The sequence below is a fragment of the Pseudorasbora parva genome, chromosome 16, assembly GCF_024679245.1.
Source record: "Pseudorasbora parva isolate DD20220531a chromosome 16, ASM2467924v1, whole genome shotgun sequence".
NCBI lineage: Eukaryota > Metazoa > Chordata > Actinopteri > Cypriniformes > Gobionidae > Pseudorasbora > Pseudorasbora parva.
The window spans coordinates 18,301,830-18,329,360 of NC_090187.1; the positions used below are offsets into that span (position 1 = coordinate 18,301,830).

General features: G+C 40.5%; 1 protein-coding gene across 1 annotated transcript in view; it reads left to right on the forward strand.

Annotated features, from left to right (window-relative positions):
• The first annotated feature begins 690 nt into the window (after window positions 1-690).
• The window catches only part of LOC137043592 (probable G-protein coupled receptor 149), a 28,302-nt gene continuing 1,461 nt past the window's right edge, over window positions 691-27,531 (forward strand). Inside the window, exons 1-3 of the mRNA XM_067419885.1 lie at window positions 691-1,976; window positions 2,753-2,936; window positions 4,425-4,864. Of these exons, the coding sequence (XP_067275986.1) occupies window positions 1,047-1,976; window positions 2,753-2,936; window positions 4,425-4,864 (1,554 nt within the window). The 5' untranslated portion in view covers window positions 691-1,046. The remainder of the gene's footprint in view (window positions 1,977-2,752; window positions 2,937-4,424; window positions 4,865-27,531) is intronic.

Genomic DNA, 27,531 nt, shown 5'->3' on the forward strand with positions numbered 1-27,531 from the left:
ACATGTAAAAAAATAAATATTTAGTAAAAAAATAAAAATATAAGTAATTATATATATATATATATATATATATATATATATATATATATATATATATATATATATTTTTTTTTTTTTTTTTTTTTTTAAAGAAGAAATAACAACTTGTAAAAGTCCCTACATGATACTTCACACTTTATAATTTCTTGTTATATATTACATGTCATGCTGATAATGTTTATTTATGGCATTATTTTTAGGGTTGTGTGTGTATTTGTATAGCAACACTGTGCTATTTATGGAAAGGCCTAATTTGATAATAACTTTACCTTATGTATTATTGTAGTGGTTATTAGCATATTTAAAAAGTATGAAGTACAATTTTGGCAAATTTGGCCATAAATTATTGTCATTATTTATATCATAGTTATGTATCCTATTATTATTATGAATTGAACTAAAAATACAGATACCACTATTGCATTTCTGGCAGCCACAGTTCCCATATTTCCCTGTAAATTAGGATTATTTCATAGAATACATTATGTGTTCACACGATATGTAATAGGCTACCAAGCCTGTGTAGCCTACAAAGGATGTGTAATCATTTGTAGCACTGCGATACTATAATAGTTCAGCTATTTTAGTCTCTACAAAACGTAGTAGCTATACAACGTTAGTTTTTAGACAAACCACACGCACCTCGTTCAGCAGTGACAGAAGGTGGCTCCACCCCACTAACATCTCTCTTCTTAGAGCTCATTCATACTGAAGAGATGTGCTGCGAGTGCGAGACACAATCAGCTACGAGCGCGCGACACATCTATCCACAAATGCCCTGAGAAGAAACCACAATATCATAATAGTGCAACCAGCTGTTTAAAAGGGGAAATGGTATGCACTATATTTGTTGAGCACAATAACAAGTGCGTAAAGACCAACGGATGGGAAACTATATGCACTTCGTGGCGTACTGTCGCTGGAGAAAACTTCCACGCGCTCGGTCTGTTCACCCGATCTTAGAAGGAATGAGACGAGTGAAGTCTGGAAAGTTAGACTGAAGGAAAATGTCGTCGACACATGCCTCACCTTTGCTTAACAAAACCAGCCAATATGAGGACGTGGACGCGGGCAACTGGCACCTTCTCTTTGGTCTATCCTTCGCCATAGCCACTGTCACTTGCCTGGGAGGTTTGTACTCGCTCATGTCGCTGGTCAGGATGAGGAGTAAGTCTTCCCTCTGTCTGATAGTTGCTTCTTTATCCATTGACGACCTGATCAGCGTCGTGCCGCTAACGCTTTTTATGATCTTGCAATGGAGGAGTGGAGACGCGAACCGGTCGAGCGCTATGTGCACCCTGTCCGGACTCTTGTATGTTTTCCAAGGATTGTCAAGCAATATGAAAGCCTGTCTCCTAGTTGTATACACCTTTTACGTGACAAAGCGCTTTGGAGTGTATCAAACCCCTAACCGACCTCTCGGGGTGTTTGTGGCGGTGGTAGCGGTGTGGACGGTGAGTCTCACGATCAGCGTCCTGCCCGTGTGCGGCTGGGGCGGCTTCGCCCCTGCTTCTCTTGGTTGTCTCCCGGAGAACGACAGCTTGTACGTCCTGCTTCTGTTCTCTGTTTACTCACTGTGTTTCTTTGGGCTGGTAGTTTGCTCGGTTCCTCTATTCTACCAGCTTATGTGCTCCACGGAAGCCCTGAGAACATTTTACCCGAGCTATTTTGAAATTGCCGGGTCGGCACCGCTGTGTGAGATCCCTTCTCTGTCACGGGATAGCTTGGAGAAAAGTTTGGAAGCCTACAATGAATTCAACTCGAATACTGTCAGTTTTAAGAACAAAACGGAGACGTTTTCATTGTCGTATTCTCCAGCAACTGGCCATTTCAAGAGAGATGGAACTCGTGCTAGATATTCCCCTGTGTTTTTCTCTCAAAAGCGCTTCTCGATGATTCTTGCCATGGCTCGAATGGTTCTATGGATGCCAATGATGGTGAGAGCTATAAAAGCACATACTTTTCTATTTTATGTACTTGTACTGTACTAAAAACTACTCAGACTTTTATATAGCAATTTTTTTAATTGTCAGCCATTTAGTTAGCACAACAGCTTCAAATAAATATATGAAAGAATAATTAAAAAATAATTATAATGAATAATCAATTAAATTAATGAATAATCAGTAGGCCTATCATAATGCGTGTTATGTTTCATTGTTGCAGTATACTGACTGCTGATTATTGTGATTAAAAAAAGCATAAAACAATATCTACAAACTGGTTCATTAGGTATTAGACATAATATAATCACCATATCAATGGATTTTTACCTCAGATTGCCACACTGACGGAACCCTCCAGAGAACCTCAACCTACTTTTGTATAGGCTACTCAAGGAACTTAACATTTTAAGTGAGCCATTGCAGATTCACTAGAAGAACCAACTGGCTTTAAAGTTCTATCTGGAACTTATGGGTTTTTTCATCAGAGAACTGGCCTTTTTAAATGTGCCTTAAGGTTCTCATAAAAGTTCTGCTACCTAGTGAATCTGAGAAACCATGAAGTGCCTTAGATATATTTTCATACTGTGTAAGAACCAGCTTTCAACATCTTAAAATGTCTTGTTGAACTGGATTCAGTATATATTTTCTGTTTTAACCTGCCGCTGAAAATGTTTATTTTCATAAAAAAAATTCTCTATATAATTATTTGTTTCATTCAAACATGCTGGAATGATTTTTTTCCCCACTGGCATACGTTACCATTACAGACCCAGATCCTGGTGAGTCACGCTGTTCACATGCACAGCCCATCCTTGGAGACTCTCTGTTTTTTTCTGACCTTGCTCTCCGCGGCAGTCACCCCTGTGTTCGTGCTTTCAGAACGCTGGATCCATCTGCCGTGTGGCTGCTTCATCAACTGTCGCCAAGGCTTAAGTTCTGAGCTTTCAACCGGTTGGTACACTGATAAAATACCCTATCCCCTATACCATAAATACCAAAACTGATATATTTTTATGGATTATTATTTTTATTGGTTCATAAAAAGAACATATTATTGGATGAGCTTAAGGCCGATATCGAAGCATCCTGGGCCTCCATAACACCTCAGCAATGAACTTTTATCAGATATGCTAATTTTTTGAGAAGTACCTGTATATTTATACACACAGACACACACACACACACACACACACACTCACCTAAAGGATTATTAGGAACACCTGTTCAATTTCTCATTAATGCAATTATTTAATCAACCAATCACATGGGAGTTGCTTCAATGCATTTAGGGGTGTGGTCCTAGTCAAGACAATCTTCTGAACTCCAAACTGAATGTCAGAATGGGAAAAAAAGGTGATTCAAGCAATTTTAAGCATGGCATGGTTGTTGGTGCCAGACGAGCCAGTCTGAGTAGGGTTTATAAAGAATGATGTGAAAAGGGAAAAACATCCTGTATCTAGCAGTCCTGTGGGAAAAAATACCTTGTTGATGCTAGAGGTCAGAGGAGAATGGGCCGACGGATTCAAGCTGATAGAAGAGCAACGTTGACTAAAAATAACGACTTGTTACAACCGAGGTATGCAGCCAAGCATTTGTGAAGCAACAACACACACAACCTTGAGGCGAATGGGCTAAAACAGCAGAAGACCCCTCCGGGTTCCACTCATCTCCACTACAAATAGGAAAAAGAGGCTACATTTTGCACAAGCTCACCAAAATTAGACAGTTGAAGACTGGAAGAATGTTGCCTGGTCTGATGAGTCTTGATTTCTGTTGAGACATTCAGATCAGTCAGAATTTGGCATAAACAGAATGAGAACATGGATCCATCATGCCTTTTTACCACTGTGCAGGGTGGTGGTGGTGTAATGGTGTGGGGGATGTTTTCTTGGCACACTTTAGGCCCCTTAGTGCCAATTGGCCATCGTTTAAATGCCACGGCCTACTTAGCATTGTTTCTGACCATGCCCATTCCTTTATGACCACCATGTACCCATCCTCTGATTGCTACTTCCAGCAGGATAATGCACCATGTCACAAAGCTCAAATCATTTCAAATTGTTTTCTTGAACATGACAATGAGTTCACTGTGCTAAAATGGTCCCCACAGTCACCAGATATCAACCCAATAGAGCATATTTGGGATGTGGTGAAATCAGAGCTTCGTTGCCCTGGATGTGCATCCCACAACTCTCCATCAACTGCAAGATGCTATCCTATCAATACGGGCCAACATTTTCAAAGAATGCTTTCAGCACCTTGTTGAATCAATGCCATGTAGAATTAAGGCAGTTCTGAAGGCGAAAGGGGGTCAAACACAGTATTAGTATGGTGTTCCTAATAATCCTTTTGATGAGTGTATATATATCATATGTATGTGTGTGTGAGAATTTACTAATTTACCTTTTCCCATTGCCTTTATCTATGTGTTTATTACAGCAAAGAAGAGGAGATTTGAATTCAACCTTTCCTTCCAGCAAGGCTATGGCATTTACAAAACCTCCCACGCCAAGTCTCCATCCATAGAGAAACCCTCTTTTAACAGTTTATACAGCTGTGATTTCTCTGAAAGCCGACCAACAGTGCTGGACTGCAGTCAGATTGGTAAATTCAGCACCACAGCAGCAGAGGACAGCTCCCTCCATGGTGAGCTACTGCTCGAGAAGAGAGAGGAAAACCAGCCTCAGAGCTCTACAGAAAGGGACAGGCCATGTAATATCTCACCTCAGGGTTCAACCTGCGATCCTGAGGATCTTCCCCTCGACAATTTGTCTGTATTTGACGTTCCAGAGAGGAGGCTGTCCCACGAGGAGTGTCGTAAAATCGAGTTAACTGACTGGGAGTGGTGCAGGAGTAAATCGGAAAGAACGCCCAGACAGGTAAGATGACACTTAATTTATTAAATGTAAGGGGGTTGTCAGGTAACAGGAAATCTATAAGAACGGGAAATTATATGACAGAGTTGACCTCTGAAGACCCCCATTCTTGAAATATCATATCATTTGACCTATGACATGCGGTATATTTATTTTTGTTTTGTTGATAATAACACCACTTTTTTAGACTTATTAAATCAAAATGATTTTCAAAATCATTAATACTTTTCTAAGTGAGTTTGCATAAGCATTTTAAACTAGATTTTTTTTTCTTCATCTATGACATTCCAATTTCTTAACTCTGATTTAATTACTATGAATTGTTACCTAATTAATTATAGTTGCTCTTACTTGATAATTGCTTACAGTTGGATGTCATATGTGTTCAAAAAAGTTCAAAGTCTGCATGAAAATCTATTTAGTAAATCCATGTTATCCACATTTTTAAAAAAAGTAAAAGTGGATTGTAGAAGTTTTTTTTAATACTTTTTTATTCGTTTTTTTTATTAATATGCGTGTAATGGTTTCCGGTGTCAGCCATTTTCAGTTATTTTAGCTGTAGAAAAACAGTCTGTGGATTATGCTGCTTGATGTTACGAACTGTTTTTTTGTCATTTTTTATTTTTTAAAATAATTATTGTAATTGTAAACTCACTGGTTTACTGCAAATTTACCTCTATAAGTCTCACACATTCACAGGAAATAGCTTAAGATATATCTGGTGATATATGCTCACATGAATTTTTGAGTGTAACTACAACTCAAAATCCAATTAACAACTGATGACAAAACAGAATAGAACCCTGTTCTACTTTTTTTTGGATCTGTAAAATTCAGACATGTATCACGATACGGATGAAAATATCTGTTGCTACTTTTATTTCATTGCAACTTTAAGTAGCCCTGAGTCTATCACAGACAGCACATCATTATAATGATTATAACTTTTCTCCCAATACAGTCCTGGTGCTCTCAGTACTATTGTGATTGTTTTTCTTCTGGCATTTATGAATTATGTTTGTAACATTAAACTAAATATTAACCACTAATGTAAACATTATTAAATATTTTAATCACTTCTAGACAGCTGTATTGGCTAAATCTCGGATTTATTTAATGTTTGCAAAGGCAAATCATAAATCCCAAATACACACTGCTCTGCCAGAGCTGAACAATGCTGGAAGCGAAAGGATTATTATTATTGACTGTTTATGGAGCTGATGAATTAATAAAAGAAAATAAATGGCCTCATGCCTTCCAAAACAGAGATTTATCCAATCATAATAGAGTCATTAAAAAAGGCATTCAATTAACAAGACAATAGTGTTAATGACAACAACAAAAAATCCCTCCAACTGGTCAAATTATTATGTAGATTGTTTTCATTAAAACAAACAAACCATGTCTGTGTATTCCCACTTAACTGTATTGTCTCAGAAACGCAATGTACATGGTAGAGAGCTATGAATGTGTGTAGTGAGCCGTGTTTTCAGCTGGAGTTATTGGCGTGCATGGAATTGCAGTGAGATGGAAGCACCCCATGTCTTTCCATCATTAAGAATGTATGTACCCACCCAAAGTCTTTTGGCAACTGTCATAGGATCACTAAACGTTTTAAGTTCCTCAGAAGCAAATGGTAAAATAGACAGCCTTGTGCCATTGAGGAGCTGAAAGGGTGAAGTACCAGTTGCAGCATGTGGAGTGGGACGGTACACCTGCAAGACATTAGTTACCCAGTTTTCCATGGCTGATGTGACTGCATTTGGAGAGTGTGTTTGAGCACATGGTTGAACCTCTCTACGGCACCATTAGCTGACGTGTAGTGGAGAGAGGAACAATGGTGACTAATATTCCAGAAAAGCAGCGAAAGAAGCAGAAGTAAACTGGACATTGTTATCTGTAACAACACTCATTGGTTTCCTTTCAAAAGCTACTCTCAATGCTGCACTTAGTTAGCGCTATGGGAAAACATCTTTGTTTGACCAGTTATGAAGTAAACGTCTCGGTGTAACGCAGTTAGTAGCTGGAAAGGAAGGAGACGGGAACCGGCGAACGTTTACAAACTTTAATTCAACATAAATAAACAAAACGAAAGTAAAACCGCGGGCAGCCCCTCACGGACGACTGCCCGCGAACACAAACACACGTAAAACAAAACTCAACATAAATCAAGGCCTGGTCCTCTCTCGTCTTCCGCAGCCCTTGCTCCTCCTTATATGCTCCCGTCACATGGCCGCGAGACGAGACCGGTGTGCCACGCAGCTGGCACTCGTCAACATTAATCACCGGCCCGCTCTCGCGGTCCCTCGCCCCGCTGCCTGTCACACCACATACCCCATCGCCCCTCGCAGGCCGGGGGCACTCCCGAGACTGCGCTCTAGACGCTCTAGACTTTGACTGTACTGTCATTCTGGAGAAAACAGTGATGTTATCATCATATTTTAATTTATCATATAGCGACAATGTTGGCAGATCAATATTATAATTTATAGAACTAAATAAGACCTAATTAATTAATTCATAAATTTAGTGTTATAGTTTTAGTGTCCCCAACTGAGCAAGCCAAGCCAAAGGCGACAGTGGCAAGGAACCAAAACTCCATCAGGGCATGATGGAGAAAAATAAACCTTGAGAGAAACCAGACTCAGTCGGTGTGCCAGTTCTCCTCTGGCCTATTATCAACCAGTGTATGATTTTTATTCTGGCAACCTTACAGGTCAGAAATCATATTAGATCGGAATATTCAAAATTTATGGGGATAATGCAAGAGACAAGTTTATTTAGGATGGTGCGTCGATTACACAAGAATATGAATATTTGAAAGATCGGAGTCGTCATGCCTGAGACAGGTTTATTGAGGATGACGTGCCGGTGAGACAAATTCAGAGGAGACACCAATTGACACAGGTTCAGCAGACACTCCAGGATGTGTTGATCATGTCTGGGCTCAGGTCCACCATCCGATCCGGACACGGCCTGTATCTCGACTGCAGTAAACCTCGAGATAAACAGAGAGACTTACATTAGCATAGATGACACTCTTTTTATGATGTAACGAGTACATCAGGTGTTATGGGAAGTGTTCCCAGTTCTGGCTGACCTAGTTAATGCAGCCTAACAATCAGTCAATTGATCTGAATAATGTAAGTTAAAAATGTTCTATGTGTATGCCATAGTGAAGAAAAGCGTTTTTAGTATAGATTTAAACTGACAGAGTGTGTCTGCTTCCCGAACAATGCTAGGAAGACTGTTTGCAGAGTTTAGGTGCTAAATTGAAAAAGGATCGACCACTTGCAGTTGATTTAGATATTCTAGGTATTATCAAATGGCCAGAGTTTTGAGACCGCAATAGACGTGATGGAGTATAATGTGTTAAAAGCTCGCTTAAGTACTGGGGAGCTAAACCATTTAGTGCTTTTAGTAATAAGCAAGATTTTAAAATGTATGCGATGTTTAACAGGGAGCTAGTGCAGTGTTGACAGAATTGGGCTAATATGATCATACTTTCTGGTTCTAGTAAGAACTCGAGCTGCTGCATTTTGGACCAGCTAGAGTTTGTTTATTAAGCGAGCAGGGCAACCACCCAGTAGAGCATTACAATAATCTAGACTTGAGCTCATGAACCCATGAACTAACTGTTCAGCATTTTGCATTGAAAGCATTTGCCAATATTTAGATATATTTTAAGATGTAGAATGAAGTTTTACAGATTCTAGAAACATGGCTTTCAAATGAAAGATTGGTATCAAAGAGCACACCCAGGTTCCTCACTGACGACGAGGGCTTTACAGAGCAGTCATCAAGTGTTAGACAGTATTCTAGGTTACTACTTGTGGAGCTTTTCTGTCCAATAATTAAAAATGCAGTTTTATCCGAATTAAGTAAAATATATAGCTGAGTATCGTCAGCATAACAATGACTACTGCATAACAAACTTACGCCATGCTTCCTAATGATATCTCCCAGTGGTAGCATATAAAAGGTGAAAAGCAACTGTCCTAACACTGAGCCTGGTACTGGTACTCCATAGGGCTGTAACGATATGCGTTATGAAATCGAAATCGCAATACGCAGGTCCACGAACCTGTATCGCGATGTGAGAAGGCAGAATCGCGACACACCCCTTCCAACTCCCAGAATTATCCTTCCTGTCCAGGTCCAACTTTTAAGTCAGCAGTATGGCAACATTTCGGCTACCCGGTGGAGAACAAGGATGGCAATCGTGTAGTTGACAAGACCCACACAATTTGCCGTAAGTGTTTCAAGAAGCTTCCCCAACCGGCTGGCAACGTGGTGTGAGCGTGGTGTTTCTGTTGCGTGTCATCTGCGGGGCGGCTGCGTGGCGTTTTCTCTTTCTTTGCACACCAGAAGCGTGTCTGACGTGGCGCTTCTGCTGGTATTGATGTACAGGAGACCCTATACTACATGTTAAATATATATTGCCTATTGATACCGCAAAAAAAAACGTCGGCAGTAGCCTATTGACCATACAGATATATGGTATTGATGGCAAAATAGGCTACAGAATATTTCGTTCTGTATTGACAGGTTTAATATTTCAAAATCGATAATTATGTTGTTTCTTATTATTAAAATTAGGTCTATATCTGCATTTATGTTAACCTACAGACTTTCAAACATGAAAATGTCATTTATTAATATGTATTCATGTCAAAATGATATATAAACATCTTTTCCTATTCTATTTTGTCTGGAAACGCTTCCAACACGCTCGCGTGTCGCATGAAAAATAGGCGTCTCTTCTATTTGAAGCATGCACACATGAGCAAGCATGCAAGCTCTAACCGGTTAACATGGGAGCCGAAATAAAAAGGACACGCCACGCAGCCTAGACGCTCACAGCACGCTTGAAGTGTGTCCCCACAACCCAACAGCAGCAGCCTACACTGCCTAGTTTATTCCAAGCAAAGTTTCCAGCCAATTCAGATCGAGCTCAAAAAATTACAGATGCAATTGGAATTATGTCACTGGATATGCGCCCTTTTTCGGTTGTTGAAAACGAGGGATTCAAGTATTTACTTAGTGTGCTCGAGCCCCGTTATGCATTACAGAGCCGGGCGCATTTCTCTTAAAATGTGCTACTAAAACTTCTGGAGAAAACAAAGGCTAAAGAGAAATTACAAAAGAGAACTGGAGCGCTGCTGGAATCCCTTTCACCCTCTGGTGCTCTTGGAAGGGTTAAATGTTAAAACACCAACGCGTATCGGCCCATAGGCCTTCATCAACACCCTGATGAAGGCCTATGGGCCGATACGCGTTGGTGTTTTAATGTTTTAGCCCTACCATTAAAGGCTTTTTTACTTTTTGCATCCTATTGAGTGCCTGGACTTGGATTTTTTCCAAATTTGTTTTCAAAACAAAGGCTAAGTTGGAGGAAGGGTTGAGTACTGCTGAATCCATCGCAATCACCACCGATGGATGGACGTCCCGTGCCACAGACAGCTATGACCATAACCGCACACTATATCACGGCCGATTGGCAAATTGCAAACCCCGTCCTCCAAACACGCACTGTGTATGAGAGCCACAGACAGTAAGCCTCAGTTACCTCAGTGCGAAAAAACATTAACCAGCAGGGACGTGCACAGGGGGGTTGCTCAGGTTGCAAAAATATGTTTATGTTAGCTAACGTTACCTGCCTGACGGCAAATGCTGCTTGCAACGAACAGTTAGTGCAACTTTTTTTCTGAACGGATGGAATATGGTTACATACTGTAAGAGGTTTTTAACGGGATAAGGAAGACGCAGATCTGTTCCAGAATAACTGTTTATTGTATTTAATGACATAAAATTGCTATAGCTTTGTAATAGGTTTTGATGAAAGTGGCATAGCATGCTATACTAACTATTTTTATGCTATGCATAAATAACCTGGAATAGTTAACATAGCATGCTATATTAACTATTATTATAAACATTATTTAACCAGAAAGAGGCAGAGGAACATGATTTTTTTTTCATATCTTATCTTGTGCTAGTGTCGGGATATATGGTAGTAACAGTTTATGCAAACATGATATTATTTTTATGAGTTACCAATGGATCTTGAACAGTTACTTTATTCTGTGTGGCATTTTTTACACTGTTGCATTTTGAAGGACAGTATCAGGACAACCCACATGTTTTACTGGTACTGTTTATTAACTATTTGACAAGGTATTATAGTCATCTGTTGCCACTTTATAATAACCATCCAGATAATGTTTATAGACAGTTTACAAACCAACTAGTAACCCTTAACAAAGTGTTAGGAATATTTGGTCTGTCTATCTATGTAAAGTTTATAGATGTTTTAAAAATGGTTTCTTAAAGTTTTACAAACATTTTTTAATCATTACCCGCTTATCCGTAGAAAGTTAGCCATGTCTATTTTGCTTGGGGCCCCCAAATTCCTTCTATCCGCCTTGGCTGAGCCTGCATGAGCGGCACCAGAAGGAGATTGTCGCGGTTGTCGGGTGAGACTTAACGTTGTCGAAAAGGTATAACAAACGGACGATCATAAACTGTTGATGGCATTTAAATTAATATTGTCTTTTTTTTTATTAGACTATTGATATTGACTGGTTTGAGTTCTTTTATTGGTATAGGCAAGGGAAATGGCCTCAAACGCACCATAATGCAGGAAATCACATCTACGAAAAAAAACAAATTCTTTGGGGAGAAACCCCCAGACCTCCATGCAAAAAAATGGCCCCACCTATAATATTTTCCTGAGCAGAACATAAATACCACTAGGGGGCATTGAAATAATAATGATAATGGAAATAACAATAATATGTAATTGGACAGATGATGAGGGGGGTTTTTTCGGTTGGGGGGGGGTGCCCTTTTTTAGGTCAGAGCAACTGCCCCTCAAAAATCCTGTGCACGTCCCTGTTAACCAGTTTTCTTTCTAAATGTAAGATTGATTGAAGAAGAATTTTCAAAATGCTCGAATCATCTCCACTATGGACTTTAGTTCTGTTTGTTTTTTAACAGTATTTTATTACAAAGAAAACAGAAGTGTTATAGCTTTGGCTATATAGTTTAATTTACTTAGGTATTTTGTTATTAATTTGCATAGTTAATATTGTTATTTGGTGTTCAAATGTATATCGACCGATCGGGCTGCCAAATATTTCAAAAATAATAGTCCAATCAATCGCGGGTGGATGAGAAATAAATCATTGTGTTTGTTTGATAAAGACGTTTACGAGTCCTGCACAGGTCCATTTTTGGTAGACCCGCTCCCGCCCGTACCCGCAATGTTCAGCACCAGATCTCACCCGTGACCCATGAAAATATCAAAATTGAATCCGCACTTGCCCAGACCCGTTAATATTTGGCCTGTTACCCGATCAGTGCCCGTGATAAATCACACACGCTAAAATCATTCCAATTACAATGCTTTATTTTTTATCTTCCACCCTTTTTTTATCTTCTATTTTTTTACTATTTGACTATTTTTACATAAGTATTCACAGCCTTTGCCATAACACTTAAAATTGAGCTCAGATGCATCCTGTTTCCACTGATCATTCTTGTCCACCTTTGGTAAATTAATTTGATTGGACATGATTTGGAAAGGCACACACCTGTCTATATAAGGTCTCACAGTTAACAGTTCATGTCAGAGCACAAACCACCTCTGAGACAGGATTGTATCGAGGCACAGATCTGGGGAAGGGTACAGAAACATTTCTGCAGCATTGAAGGTCCCAATGAGCAAAGTGGCCTCGATCATCCATAAATGGAAGAAATTTGGAACCACCAAAGAGAGCTGGCTGCCTGGCCAGACTGAGCGATCAGGGAAGAAGGGCCCTAGTCAGGGAGGTGACCAGAAACAGGATGGTCACTCTGACAGAGCTCCAGCATTTCTCTGTGGAGAGAGGAGAACTTTCCAAAAGAACAACCATATCTGCAGCACTCCACCGATCAGGCCTGTGTGGTTAAGTGGCCATATGAAAGCCACTCCTCAGTAAAAGGCACATAACATACTGCCTGGAGTTTGCCAAAAGGCACCTGAAGGACTCTCAGACCATGAGAAATTTGAGAATTTATACTGTTCTATGTCTATGCCATAGTAAAGAGATGTGTTTTTAGTCTAGATTTAAACAGTGGTCTGCTTCCCGACCAATGTAAGACTGTTCCAAAGTTCAGATGCTAAATAGGAAAAGGTTTGACTTCCTGTAGTTGATTATCATCTGGCCAGAATTTTGAGACCACAATAGATGTGATGCTTTAAGAGCTGGCTCAAGTACTGGGGAGCTAAACCATTTTAGTGTATGTGTATGACAAACCAAATGTGTATGATATTTAAAAGGGAGCCAATGCAGTGTTGACAGAACTGGGTTAATATGGTCATACTTCCTGGTAGAGGTTGACCGATATATCGGTTGGCCAATACATCGGGCCAATATTTGTCATTTTTTAATGTATCGGCATCGGCCAGTAGCGCCGATTTAAAGTCATGCACTTCCTGGGGCAGCCGTGTTATTGGTGCAGTGGAACAAGATATTTGGTTTCTGAGATTTTCGTTTTCAGTGGGCGGAGCTTACATGTGTGAAACAGAATTTTAGTTTGCTCCTCCTTGTATCTCAGCAGATATAATCTATTGTTTCAAGCAAACTTCAACTAGTCGTACTGATTTCATTTCGTTGTGCTTTTCCTTTCTTTGTACCATGATGCTTTAAAACAGTATTTTAATAATTGTCATAATTTGTTCATAAACCTGTATTTGTTTTGTGGACTTTTGTGAAAAGTTAATCTATCCTGGGTTGCAAAATGTTTATTAGGCCACTGACATGGTTGTGGGTGTTATTTCAGTCATTTGCAGAGGGTTCATTTACAGTTTAAAACTTTATAAGGGAAATTAACAGAAGTGCATAACAATAAATCGGTGGCATCTCCAGCAGTTATGGACGTTCACCACCAGATGTCAGTGTAGTGGCATCTCCAGCGGCCGTCAGTGTACAGGCATCTCTAGCGGCCGTCAGTGTACCGGCATCTCCAGCGGCCGTCAGTGTACCGGCATCTCCAGCAGCCGTCAGTGTACCGGCATCTCCAGCGGCCTTCAGTGTAGCGGCATCTCCAGCGGCCGTTAGTGTACCGGCATCTCCAGCGGCCGTAAGTGTACAGGCATCTCCAGCGGCCTTCAGTGTAGCGGCATCTCCAGCGGCCTTCAGTGTAGCGGCATCTCCAGCGGCCGTCAGTCTACCGGCATCTCCAGCGGCCGTCAGTGTACCGGCATCTCCAGCAGCCGTCAGTGTACCGGCATCTCCAGCGGCCGTCAGTGTACCGGCATCTCCTGCAGCCGTCAGTGTACCGGCATCTCCAGCGGCCTTCAGTGTACCGGCATCTCCAGCAGCCGTCAGTGTACCGGCATCTCCAGCGGCCGTCAGTGTACCGGCATCTCCAGCAGCCGTCAGTGTACCGGCATCTCCAGCGGCCTTCAGTGTACCGGCATCTCCAGCAGCCGTCAGTGTACCGGCATCTCCAGCGGCCGTCAGTGTACTGGCATCTCCAGCAGCCGTCAGTGTACCGGCATCTCCAGCGGCCATCAGTGTACCGGCATCTCCAGCGGCCGTTAGTGTACAGGCATCTCCAGCGGCCTTCAGTGTAGCGGCATCTCCAGCGGCCTTCAGTGTAGCGGCATCTCCAGCGGCCGTCAGTGTACCGGCATCTCCAGCGGCCGTCAGTGTACCAGGATCTCCAGCGGCCGTCAGTGTACCGGCATCTCCAGCGGCCGTCAGTGTACCGGCATCTCCAGCGGCCGTCAGTGTACCGGCATCTCCAGCGGCCGTCAGTGTACCGGCATCTCCAGCGGCCTTCAGTGTAGTGGCATCTCCAGCGGCCGTCAGTGTACCGGCATCTCCAGCGGCCTTCAGTGTAGTGGCATCTCCAGCAGCCGTCAGTGCAGCGGCAGCTCCAGCGGCCAGCGACTTTCTTCGACAGCACATGCCACTGGATATATATTTTGATTTAATAGCATTTTTATATATATCTACCTCACAAAATAGCAGTGCCACGTGGCAAACAAGTTACCAGTAGGTTCAGTAGATTGTCAGAAAACAAACAAGACCCAGCATTCATGATATGCACGCTCTTAAGGCTGTGCAATTGGGCAATTAGTTGAAAGGGGTGTGTTCAAAAAAATAGCAGTGTCTACCTTTGACTGTACAAACTCAAAACTATTTTGTACAAACATTTTTTTTTCTGGGATTTAGCAATCCTGTGAATCACTAAACTAATATTTAGTTGTATGACCACAGTTTTTTAAAACTGCTTGACATCTGTGTGGCATGGAGTCAACCAACTTGTGGCACCTCTCAGCTGTTATTCCACTCCATGATTCTTTAACAACATTCCACAATTCATTCACATTTCTTGGTTTTGCTTCAGAAACAGCACAACCCCACAAGTTCTCAATTGGATTAAGGTCTGGAGATTGGGCTGGCCACTCCATAACATTCATTTTGTTGGTTTGGAACCAAGACTTTGCCCGTTTACTAGTGAGTTTTGGGTCATTGTCTTGTTGAAACAACCATTTCAAGGGCATGTCCTCTTCAGCATAGAGCAACATGACCTCTTCAAGTATTTTAACATATGCAAACTGATCCATGATCCCTGGTATGCGATAAATAGGCCCAACACCATAGTAGGAGAAACATGCCCATATCATGATGATTGCACCTCCATGCTTCACTGTCTTCACTGTGTACTGTGGCTTGAATTCAGAGTTTGGGGGTCGTCTCACAAACTGCCTGTGGCCCTTGGACCCAAAAAGAACAATTTTACTCTCATCAGTCCACAAAATGTTCCTCCATTTCTCTTTAGGCCAGTTGATGTGTTCTTTGGCAAATTGTAACCTCTTCTGCACATACACTGCACATAGATTAGCTTCACACAGACGTCTTCTAACTGTCACAGTACTTACAGGTAACTCCAGACTGTCTTTGATCATCCTGGAGGTGATCATTGGCTGAGCCTTTGCCATTCTGGTTATTCTTCTATCCATTTTGATGGTTGTCTTCCGTTTTCTTCCACGTCTCTCTGGTTTTGCTCTCCATTTTAAGGCATTGGAGATCATTTTAGCTGAACAGCCTATCATTTTTTGCACCTCTTTATAGGTTTTCCCCTCTCTAATCAACTTTTTAATCAAAGTACGCTGTTCTTCTGAACAATGTCTTGAACGACCCATTTTCCTCAGCTTTCAAATGCATGTTCAACAAGTGTTGGCTTCATCCTTAAATAGGGGCCACCTGATTCACACCTGTTTCTTCACAAAATTGATGACCTCAGTGATTGAATGCCACACTGCTATTTTTTTGAACACACCCCTTTCAAATAATTCAACTAATTGCCCAATTGCACAGCCTTAAGAGCGTGCATATCATGAATGCTGGGTCTCATTTGTTTTCTGAGAATCTACTGAACCTACTGGTAACTTGTTTGCCACGTAGCAATAAAAAAATATACGAAAAACCTTGATTATTCTGGTTAGTCACATTGTACTGCTATTATTTTATTATATATATAAACTGCATTTCTGCAAGAGAGCAGGCAGTTCTTGAGTCAACACATCATTGATGTTTATGCTTCAACCCTGCTTGGAGAATTCATCAGCAGGTCAAACTGAGAGAAAGCCCACTTTTAAAAAAGTGGAGCGCAAAGTCGAAAACTGTTCTTTTTCTGAATGCTGTATGATATAGCCTAGTGTTGTGTAATAAAGGCTTGATTTATTCATTTATTTCGTTTTGTTTTCTTAACAATTAAGATGCTGCGTGTGTTTATCCAGTCTAATCGAAGTGTGTGTCTCTCCCCCAACTTTCCCAATAAAAATCCTGGCGTGGAATGTATACGCCAAAAAGAGTTTTATGCACGTTTTTTTGCGTGCATATGATAAGCACTTTGCGGTGTATTATACGCACAAACCACCCACCCCACCACCCCCATCCTACCCAATAGCATGTCATTTACACGCCATAAAGAGCGTATCATATGCACGGCAAAACTCATTTTGGCGTATACATTCCACGAGATTGCACTCGTACTATTGATATGCATTACCATGTGATCGTGTTGGACATTACTGAGCTAGGCTATATGCATTTAAAAAAGGATAGCCAATTAAAAAGGTGCATTGCTCAATTCAACGTTTTGGGAAATCAGACATTTTGTCCTGCGTCATCTTTATTTCAAACGACCCGACCGACCACGACCCGAATATCATTAAAAACCGCAGGCACCCGCTCGTTTTGGATCAACCCGTGCATCACTGGTGACCGTGCTACTTTGATGGACTTTAAATAAGCTTTTTGGTGGTCCCGGTAGGCCACCTTGTGAACAGTTCATTTTTGTACCATCGTTCAAAGGCCAGCTGCCTTCAATGTCTGCATGTCACTTGTGAACCAGGGAGCTCAGCGGGACTGTTCTGACTTTAATGGGTACATGGATATTTGTAGAATCGAGATGTTGAAGGCTTAAGCTCAGGTTTTCTCTGGTAATATTTTTCATGTTTTTGAAACGTATTTCACATTTAGCCTTGATGTAAGAAGACAAAAAACACATCTCCATGGCAATCATACACAAATGGTGCACTTAGAGAGGCAGACTCAGTAATGACCAGATCAAGAATATTCCCCATGATATGTGTGGAAACATCAACATGTTGCCTGAGGTTTAAGCAGTCCAGTGACTGCAGGAATTCTTTAACAAAATGGTAGGAAGATTACTGACATGAATGCTAAAGTATCATAATATGGGAAGAGACTGCACAGAAAGTTTAAAGAAGATTGTACAGCTCTGAAAGGAAGCATGAGATCCAGCACACTAGCAACCAGAATACTGGCTGTACTGGCCCCACTGTACAAAACATACCTTATGCTGGTGACCAGCAATGTTGGATTTTTTAGCAGGGTTAGTCTCCTAGCCTCTTTTATTTCCTACATGCTGGTAGATAGTTTGGCTGGAAATTGGCTACCTCACCAGAGTCCATCACCTTCTATTGATTGTATTCAACTCTGATGAATGTAATTTTCCTAATCAAAACTGCTTTTAGCTCTTACCTCTATTTGGATTTCTGAGTTGCACTGAAGCCTGGAGGTGATTACTTGCTAACTGAAGGCTTTGTCTTGTTTTTTTACTGAAAATGTTTACTTGTAGTCAAGTCAAATCACCTTTATTTATAAAAAATATAATGGTTAATATGAAAATAATGGTTCAATGATGCAAACAGAATACAATTCAAATCAGCTTTAAAAATAGTTTCATTATTCAGCTGAATTTGAATTGCATACACTTCTATCAATGTAGCTATGCACACTTTTTTTATATACAGTAAAACTGTATGACAGGTTGGATTATATAATTTGCACTGTACCATCCTTGAGTAAACAGTGAACAAGTATTGTTGATGGACAAATGTGTGCGCTTACAAAATAGCATAAAAATAAAGTTCAACCACACATTCCTAATATTAGGATCCGAAGGAAGCTTATGCAGCGACTGTGTTCTTCCACAACCAGGAATAGAGCAATATCTTGCTATGTTGTTCGGCATGTTTATTGTTGTTGGCTATCTAGCACGAGCCGATCACCTTCATGATTCTGTGGGCGGGGCTACTGTATTAGCCGAGTCGGTGGGTGGGGCTACTGGATTAGACGTGCTGTAGAGGTGTGTTTCATGGCGCTATGACGTAAGAATGAAGCACAAAACCGTTTGCTTGGCCTGGTGTCAATAAAAGCTTTTCTTTGACTAACAAGGAAGTTTTCAGCTCTGAAACTTTCAGGATATTCTTATATTACCATGACCTTTTATATATCAAAAGCTCAAGGGAAAGTTGATTTCTCAATTCATCCCCCTTTTAAACACATAAAGCTTATTTTCATTCAGCGGTCCATATTTTTTATAGCTTATTTTGGTACCAATTTGTCTTGCAAGAAGTATGATGAAAACCAATTATTTTCTTTTTCTCTTGTAAAATACTTTTTGCTATAAGTAATATAGAGTTAATGACTTTCTGCCAGTCTGCCAGTTCAGTTTGCGCTAGGATATCACTTTGAAACAGTGGGTAATTGGGGTAAATTTGTTTTGTAAAACAAATTTACAAAAATAAATACTTTATTTTAAAATACAGTTTTGGGTTGTCTTAGCGTGCTTGGTACCAAAACAGCAGGATATACTCTTGTGACTTGGACAGTACCATTTCACATATACTCTCCATATGCCCAGTCATCAAATCAGGGTGCTTTCACACTTGGTTCGATTGCCTGGACCGAACCCTAGTTCGATTGCTCACCCCTCCCCCTGCCCCCGTTGGACTGTGTTCATATTATATTATTTGGGTCAGAACCGGGGTTCGTTTGCGTCACCAAAGCAGCAGCTGTTTACCCGGTTGCTTAGTAACGACAGCCAGAGTGAAGGTGGCAAAATGCTCCTGTCACTTTTATATTTTTGTTTTTGATCTGTTGATTTTGATACCAAAAGATTTACAGATCTACAGCAGCTCTCTGCTTGCAGTATGTCAGTGACGCTCATCAGGTAAATGAGTGAAACACACACTAAACACAAATATTTATCAAATCACGTCATTAATGGCGATTCACTTCCGCAATTTAGTACGATTGCATTCATATCAACAACAAACCGTACCGGAGTTCACATGAACCAAACCCCAGAACATCTTTTTAAGTGGAGCCGGGTGCTTCGAGCATACACTTCACAGCCAATTTTGTTCTGGTCTCAACTACAGATAACAGACCACTTACATGCTCTACTTAACTATGGGGCTGCCTTGTGATACTCCAGCAATCTCAAGTGATTCTGCATCGATCACCTTGTTAATCTCCAGCTATCTCCATGTGATACTCCAACAATGTCATACTACACTGCTAGAAAATAACAGAAGATCCAATGGCGAGTGAAAAAAGATAATTTATTGACAAAATTTCAGGTTCAGTTCGACAACAGACTGCAATACAGGAAGCAGGCAGGAAGATTCGGTGAAGCAGGGAATGCAATGGGCAGACGAGGGTCAGGCAAGCCGGGGAACAAATCCAGGGAACTTCACAAAGACTTGTCCACGGACCCCATGGACATCGCTGTTCCCTTGATAATAGTGTGTAATTTTCTCACTCAAACCATTGCCACCTGCTGCTGCTTCTGCTTTTAAGAGGGAGAAGCTGCCCATGACTGCTTGTCTAGGATCTGTAATCCTCTGTAAGAATTCGTAATAATAGCATTTATTAGCAAAAAGGAGCTAGCAAAAGACCCAGGGTGTATCTGTATTTGCACTCTTCAAATGATTACATTTCCAACATGTTTTCGCTTCGGTGAGTAATGTAGCCAATCACAGACATGTTTGTAGATTTCTTCAACGCAGTTGGCCAATTACAGGTGTTACATTTGGAATCCACTCACCGCTCAAGTGTTTGTCTAGGTGCTGAGTTCAGTTATTAGTAACATGTGCATCAATCCTCTGTAAGTGCAGACATCGTGAAAATAAGAGTGGCCAGCTTCACTATAGCGGAACTTTGTGAGATTGGGTTTATTGAATGAGTGAGAGCTTTTAGTGATTATAAAGGGAGCGCTCTTTGTGCGCTGTCTAGGTAATATAAATATGATTTATTTTTTATTAATAGGTCTATAATATATTCAGAATTTGAAAAACGCTTTTGTTTTCCGTTCTTGACAAGCAGTCACATACATGCTTCAATACACTGACCCATCCGCATACATGCTTGAATCACTCGAAAAATGTGATGACTGATAATTATGAATATTCATGTCGCAATCAGGCTCATAAATTTCCTGATTCCTGGCTGCATGTCATTATCCATGGATCACTGAATATTTGGTAAGTTGTTAGGACCACTATATGTAGCCCAACCTTTAGTTTGAACTGATAATAGTTTGCTCTACTTGCGTTTTTCTCTATTAACTTCAGTCATGCAGCAGCTCTTCTACCACCCAGCCCCGGCTGAGGTTTTTTTTTTTTTTTTGGCAGGAAAGTGAGTCAGTGCATACCCTATAGAGCGCTAATGAGGAACAGCTGATGCTGATAATGATCAGTGCTCAGCCCAGCCCAGCCCAGCCCCCCTCAATAAACACGTCTCCAGCGCAACGTCTCCAATCTTTCAAATATTCATATTCTTGTGTAATCGATGCGCCATCCTCAATAAACCTCTCTTGCGTGATACCCATACATTTTGAATATTCCGATCTTATATGATTTCTCACCCGTAAGGTTGTCAGAATAATAATCATAAACTGTTTGTTAACAGACCAGAGGAGAACTGGCATCCAACTGAGTCTGGTTTATTTTTCTCCATCATGCCCTGGTGGAGTTTTGGTTCCTTGCCTCTTTCGCCTTGGCTTGCACATCAGCAACGAACTATACCAGAGTTCACATGAACCGAACCTTTTAAAGGTTTTTTCACCTTTTTAACCGGATTCGGGTACAGTTTGAACTCTGACGTCAATCGAACCCAGGTGCGCACCAAAAGTGCTTGTGTGAAAGCACCCTCAGTGGGCTCATATTCATCTGCTTCTCATTCTGATTTTGTGCCATTAGTCCCCTTCTTTCTGATTGACTAATCACTGTCAATAAATACTTGTTTGGGTTTAACCTAATCTTTTTTTCTGAGTCTGGTGTTCCATGACAGAAGACCAGATCCCAACATCATGAACGCAAAATTGTATACACCTGTCCACCCCGCTGACCTGCACCTACCCCTGCCAGAAGATGGCCACTCTCTAGAAAACTATGTGGAGGAGTTCCTCAAGCTGTCGCACCTGGGATCCTGCAACAATGACACTGAAGATCGTCATCTGGAGTAGATTGGATGATCATCTCCTCAAACAGCTACCACTTCAGGGTTTTTCCTACATTGAAAATTTTTGTCCTGCCAAAGCCTTATTTGATGAGTTATTGTGATTTATAAATTGATGTAGATTACTAATGCACGTGACAGGGTGCACATTAACTGAGTGACAGAGAACGAGCAGAGACCCCACAAGCGCACTCTGTCTTCAAAACGATCACCACCTTAGCTCTTTCTCACTCATGCATATCAATCAAAATCAACTGAACTGACACAATGGTAAACGGTCGGAAGACTGAATCCATGTTTCATGTGGTGCGTTTGCACAATATTTTCCCTGAATTACTGCTGGATGTGAATTGTGCTCAAAAAACGCACCTCTGTTGACATACGTTTTGCTAACATAAACCATACTTTCAAATATACCGAAAAATATCCTTATGAAGTGTTTTCTGTGATGACAAATTTTTTGCGTTGTTTTAACAGTCTGGATTTACATACTACGCGTCCGATTTTGTGACTCATTTACGAACTAATGACTCATTTAAACCGATTCATTTTAATGAACTGATCTGTCCAACACTGAACTCATGAAGCAGTGTGTAATCATTTACTCACAACACCTCTAAAATAAGAATGCAAGTGTGCTTACCCTATTAAACAAGAGTAGTTAGTAAGAATTAGTCTTAATAATCCACTGTATTTTCATGTATTTATTTTGAATATGTTTATTGAAAATGTGTAGTAAATTACCACAAAAAATATTTGTTTAGACTGGAATAAGGTAAAACCAGAACAACGCAAGTTGTTGATAGCCAATCATTTTATTAAATTGTATATGGTAGAGAATTAGACTATTTTGATGACATTTTTTAATGCTACTTTTAAGGATTTTTGCCAAAAAAAAATTAATCAGTAAACCATGCACACTGTGTAAAAACGAGGAACTAAAGAAACAAACATCAAGACATTATACATAATAAGATATCAAAATTATATGAGCAATTATATATATATATAATTTATTGTCAGTATTGGGCTCACAGATCACGTTGCGAGTAGGTACTTTTACTGTTGGTGTGTGCGCATGTGTGCGCGTGAATGCGTGTATGTGGATGAACATGTCTGGTCAACCACCACCGAAGACCATCTCTGACCCAGGAAAAACCCTGCACTTGTATCCTGGAACAATATATTGAATGTCCTGATCAGCTCCTACCTCAGAGTAGGTGATGTGGATGAAGACCTTATCTCAGTTTTCCCCTTACCCCACAGACCCAGAAACTAAGCTAGAGCCCAACATGAGTCAAGAGTCAGAGCCAACACCCAACAAGGACTTGCCACAAATGGAGATGGTCACCATGGAGCCAGAGCCTGAGCCAGTCATCATGTCTGAATGGATGCGAGAGCCGGCACCCATGGCAATCCCAGTGGGGATTCAAGTGGAATGGTGTGAAGTTGGATTTAATTAAATTCAATTGAATTAATGGCCCACTTTATATTAGGTGGCCTTAAGTACTATGTACTTACATCTAAAAATAAGTACAATGTACTTACTGTGTTAAAGTTTTATTGCAAAGCACTTTTGCTGATATTGAGGTGAGATATGGGTAGAGTTAGGGACAGGTGTGGTGGTGCGGGTCCGTTTAAGGGTAGGGTTAGGTGTAAGGGAAGTGCTAACTGTGTAGTTACAAATGTAACTACGGAAATTAATTACAGATGTAATTAAATGCAGGTATTTTTAAAATGTAAGTACAATGTAAAAAACATGTATGTACACAATAAGTGCGTTGTATCAAATGATTAATTAAAATATTAGTACATAGTAGTTAAGGCCACCTAATATAAAGTGGGTCCGAATTAACTTTATTGTCCCCAATGGGGAAATTTCCCTTGGACTATGATCTACAATGATCAAAGACATAATACAAAATACAAACAAACAATACACACACAAAAAATAATAGTAATAATATACTACTTTTTTTTAAAGAAATGGAGGCAAGAATGCCATCCATGCCTCCGTTTCTGATATACAGTTGCTGCCTATGAGCACAGCCAATATAATAGCTATATATTAGCTCCCTTTTATTCTCAGCTCCAAGTCTCCTGCATCTCTGCTTGTCCCGCCCAGCTCCAAGTTTCCCTCATCTCCGCTGGTCCCGTCCAGCTTCAAGTTTCAAGTCTCCTACGCACCCTAGTTCCCTCTGATCCCCAAACCAATGCTGCCTTCCACTCCACTTTTAGACACAATTGCAAACTTCCCTAATCACTGATGTCACAAATGGAATACTTTGATGATGTTTTTATTCCCTTTCTGGACATGGACAGTAAAGTGCATACACTTGGATACGCTCTTGGACTAAATATAAAATATCTTAAACTGTGTTCAGAAGATGAAAGGTCTTACGGGTGTGGAACAACATAAGGGTGTTCCAATAAGGGTGTTCCAACAACATAAGGGATCCACCAATTAATGACATAAATTAAAAATTTTAATAATAAAAATTTGTCATATATATATCAAATAAATCAACTCCACGGTGGATTCCAAGTGATCAAGTGCTTAGAATGTTCCAGTTCAGTCCACTGCAAATTTTCCGCCTGTAGTGGGCACCCATGCAATGTAAGCAATGATGCACATGAGTGAACAAGATGGAGGGAAGTTAGCAAGTGATGGGCATAATAAAAACAATCTAGAACGCAGCACAGGTATCCTCCGTCGTCTCTGGTGCTGCCCAGCCTTGCTTCCGCTGCCTCCCTTCAGGCCCTCTGCTCCTTCTCTGTTGGCTCCAACCAGCAACTCTGATCTACCTTGGGACTTCCAGTCTCCAGATCTGCTTTGGTGTGGGGATCCCCTTGCTTCGCTTTGGGCAGCCTAGCTCTTAAGTCCACCTTGGCCCGTCATGAAGTCAGCTCCACCCACACCCCCTTGGCTTCAACTAGGGCCATTGACCTTTCAGCTCCACAGGGCTTCCTCGTCCCTCCGGCTCATCTGTGGGCATCTGGAACCATCAATGGTGGAGGGGGTAATGTCACATATGCTCTCAGTCTGCTAGTCATCTAACCAGAATGTGTCATCATTGCTTTAAATCTCTTTTCCTTTAACAGGGTGACAGCAGTTAGTCCATATTCATCGGCTCATTATTCTGACTGTGCCATTTACTCTGCTGCTTTCAGTTTGATTCATCACTGTCAATAAATACCTTTTTCGGTTTAACCTAATCTCTGTCTTCAAGTCTGGTGTTCCTTGACGACCCACTGGGGTGCTGCAGCACAGAAGCCTATGACTGTCACTGTGTATGCACCACAGAAAGCTAGATCAGTGCTTCCCAACCCTGTTCCTGGAGGCACACCAACAGTACACATTTTAGAACTCTTCAGCTTGTTAGTAAAGACTCCAAGACCAGGAATATATGGGTTGGATAAGGGAGACATACAAAATGTACACTGTTGATGTGCCTCTAGGAACAGGGTTGGGAAACATTGAGCTAGATCACGACTCAGACCTTCAGATCCACCAATGGTTATGACCCAGAGTAGGAGGAGAGGTCAGAGTGGGCAACGATTAACCTGAGGCAGATTATTAATTCTGAGCATGTTGAGAACTCAGGTCATGTGTACGCTTGCAAAAGATCATTTGTGTAAGCTTAGTAGGAGTTGCTCTGTAAATAGAAATCAGTTATTTTGTGAGTGCAGCCTTAAATGTATGTATTGTAGGTGTGATGCAAGATTCATGTGGTTGAGTGCCTATATCAACACTCCTCACTGCATATAGACCAGTTCACCAGGGAATTATGGGAAACTAGGTCACTCGCACATAATTACAAACATCATAAGTCTGGGTCTTGTTTGCATTTGCCTTTTTCTATATCTGCTTTCCTGCCTCAACTGTGTGATATGGTTATTATCCTTCATTGCACCAGCACCTCAAACTCATCCAGTGGGTTAACTCATGGTGTCTATATTTTCGTTTTAAGCAAAGCCTGCTGGAGGCATTCATATCTTTTACCTCATTCCTCAGCCATTTATAATGTAATGTAATGAGATAGAAGAAATGAAAGGAGGTTGGGTGAGATCTTTATCAATGACTGCTGTGCTGAATGGTCAGATGAAATCAGATGCTTGAATTGTTCAAAGTCCTCAATCAAGCATGGCATTTCAATCTATTATGCAGGCTCCATGTTGATTTGTCTCTCTTTATTGTGAAATGATAATGACAACTCTACTAAACTCAATTTCGCTGTAGTGTGACATTACATTACTGAAGTTGCTGAATGGAGAAAGATGGAGCTGTGTTTATGTTCCTTGACATAATTTGACCAGACCTTTTGTTCTCAACTGGCCTGATATATACACAGGGCTCATTAACTCATGGCAAATGTCTGGCAAAATGGAATTGCATTCATCAGCCTTTTTAATGTCATTGACTTTGATCTTTGAAATTATTTTAATAAATGAAGTTTTATATTTAACATCATTGCACTGGACCACATTAATAAAATGTGTTGCCATATGCATTGACAGTCTAAGCTGATTTAATGAAGGAATAATGAGATGTTACTGTAATGGGTAGTTGTGTATGTAGCACTGCCCAAATCTTTGTCACATTCTGTATCAACTGTATAAAATATTTTCATTATAACCAGGAGCATTATACACCTAGTTTTTGAGGGGGGCACCAGTGCCAGTCTTGGCTTGATTGGGACCTTTAGGCAAGATAGAGAAAAGGGAAAACACTGTTTGGGAGTGCTTAATATAAGCTTAAAGCAGGATGGTGAAAATGTTTGGTCTAAATCCAAAGTTTTTTTGTGTGTTTTTTGATTACCAAAAAATGTCTTTCCATTGAAAAAAGTCTGGAGCAACATGAGTGTGGGTAGATGATAAAATTTATAACTAAATAAGTTATCTGCAGAAGGTGATACTTAATTGGACTAAACAATTTAGATGTTAAATTAATGAATGGGTGAAAAGAGAGAAAATAAGTTTTTTATGATAATTGTGCAGTGCACAAATGTATAAAATGTCTATAATTATAATGAATTATGTGTACAGTATATAACAAATTATATAAAAAAAAAATATATATATATGGCTCACAACAACATTTTTCTTCTGTCCATTTAACGTGTACTACTCAAATATAAATTTTCAGTTTATTTCCTTAATTAAATGGGTGACCCTATCACCGTAACTTATTTAAAGGAACTGTATGTAAGAAATGTTATTAAGAAAAGTCCTGCCAGGATATTGTCATTTAAAAGTTGTTGTTGCAGCCCTCAACTAATGTTGATGTTGACATATTGTGTTTTGACCTGAAGCTCCACCTATCTCCTATCTACCAATCACGAAGTCAGAAGGTGTTTCAGCATCCGAGTTGCCAGCTCTGCTCTAGTTACCACAGCTGCAGCTACAAACGTTCCTGCTGAATCCTGCAGCCTATCTGGCAACCTCGAGTCAGGGGGGAGGGGGAAAGGGGATACACCGCTCTACAGTAATTTGAAAGTGATTGCAGTACCTGTTTTGGCCACAATCTAGAGCTTAGATCGGGTTCAAAAAAATCAAACCCGACCCTACCTGAGCCTGTGCAAGTTGTGTCCCGGCCCGACACATTAACTGTATTTATGAGCCCGAGACCGATTTATAAACTGAAACTCAGCAGGCTACTTGCCTCACAGACATGTGAAATATGCGTATAGAAAGCTTGAAATTTCCACTTTTAAACGAAACAATTCGAAACAAAAATATTTAATTAAGCAAAGTGCAGTGTTAACGCAAGCAGCTCGTGCATTTCTGTTCAAAATACTGCTTCATTACTACACAAGCTGTGAGTTTAACGCGCATTTT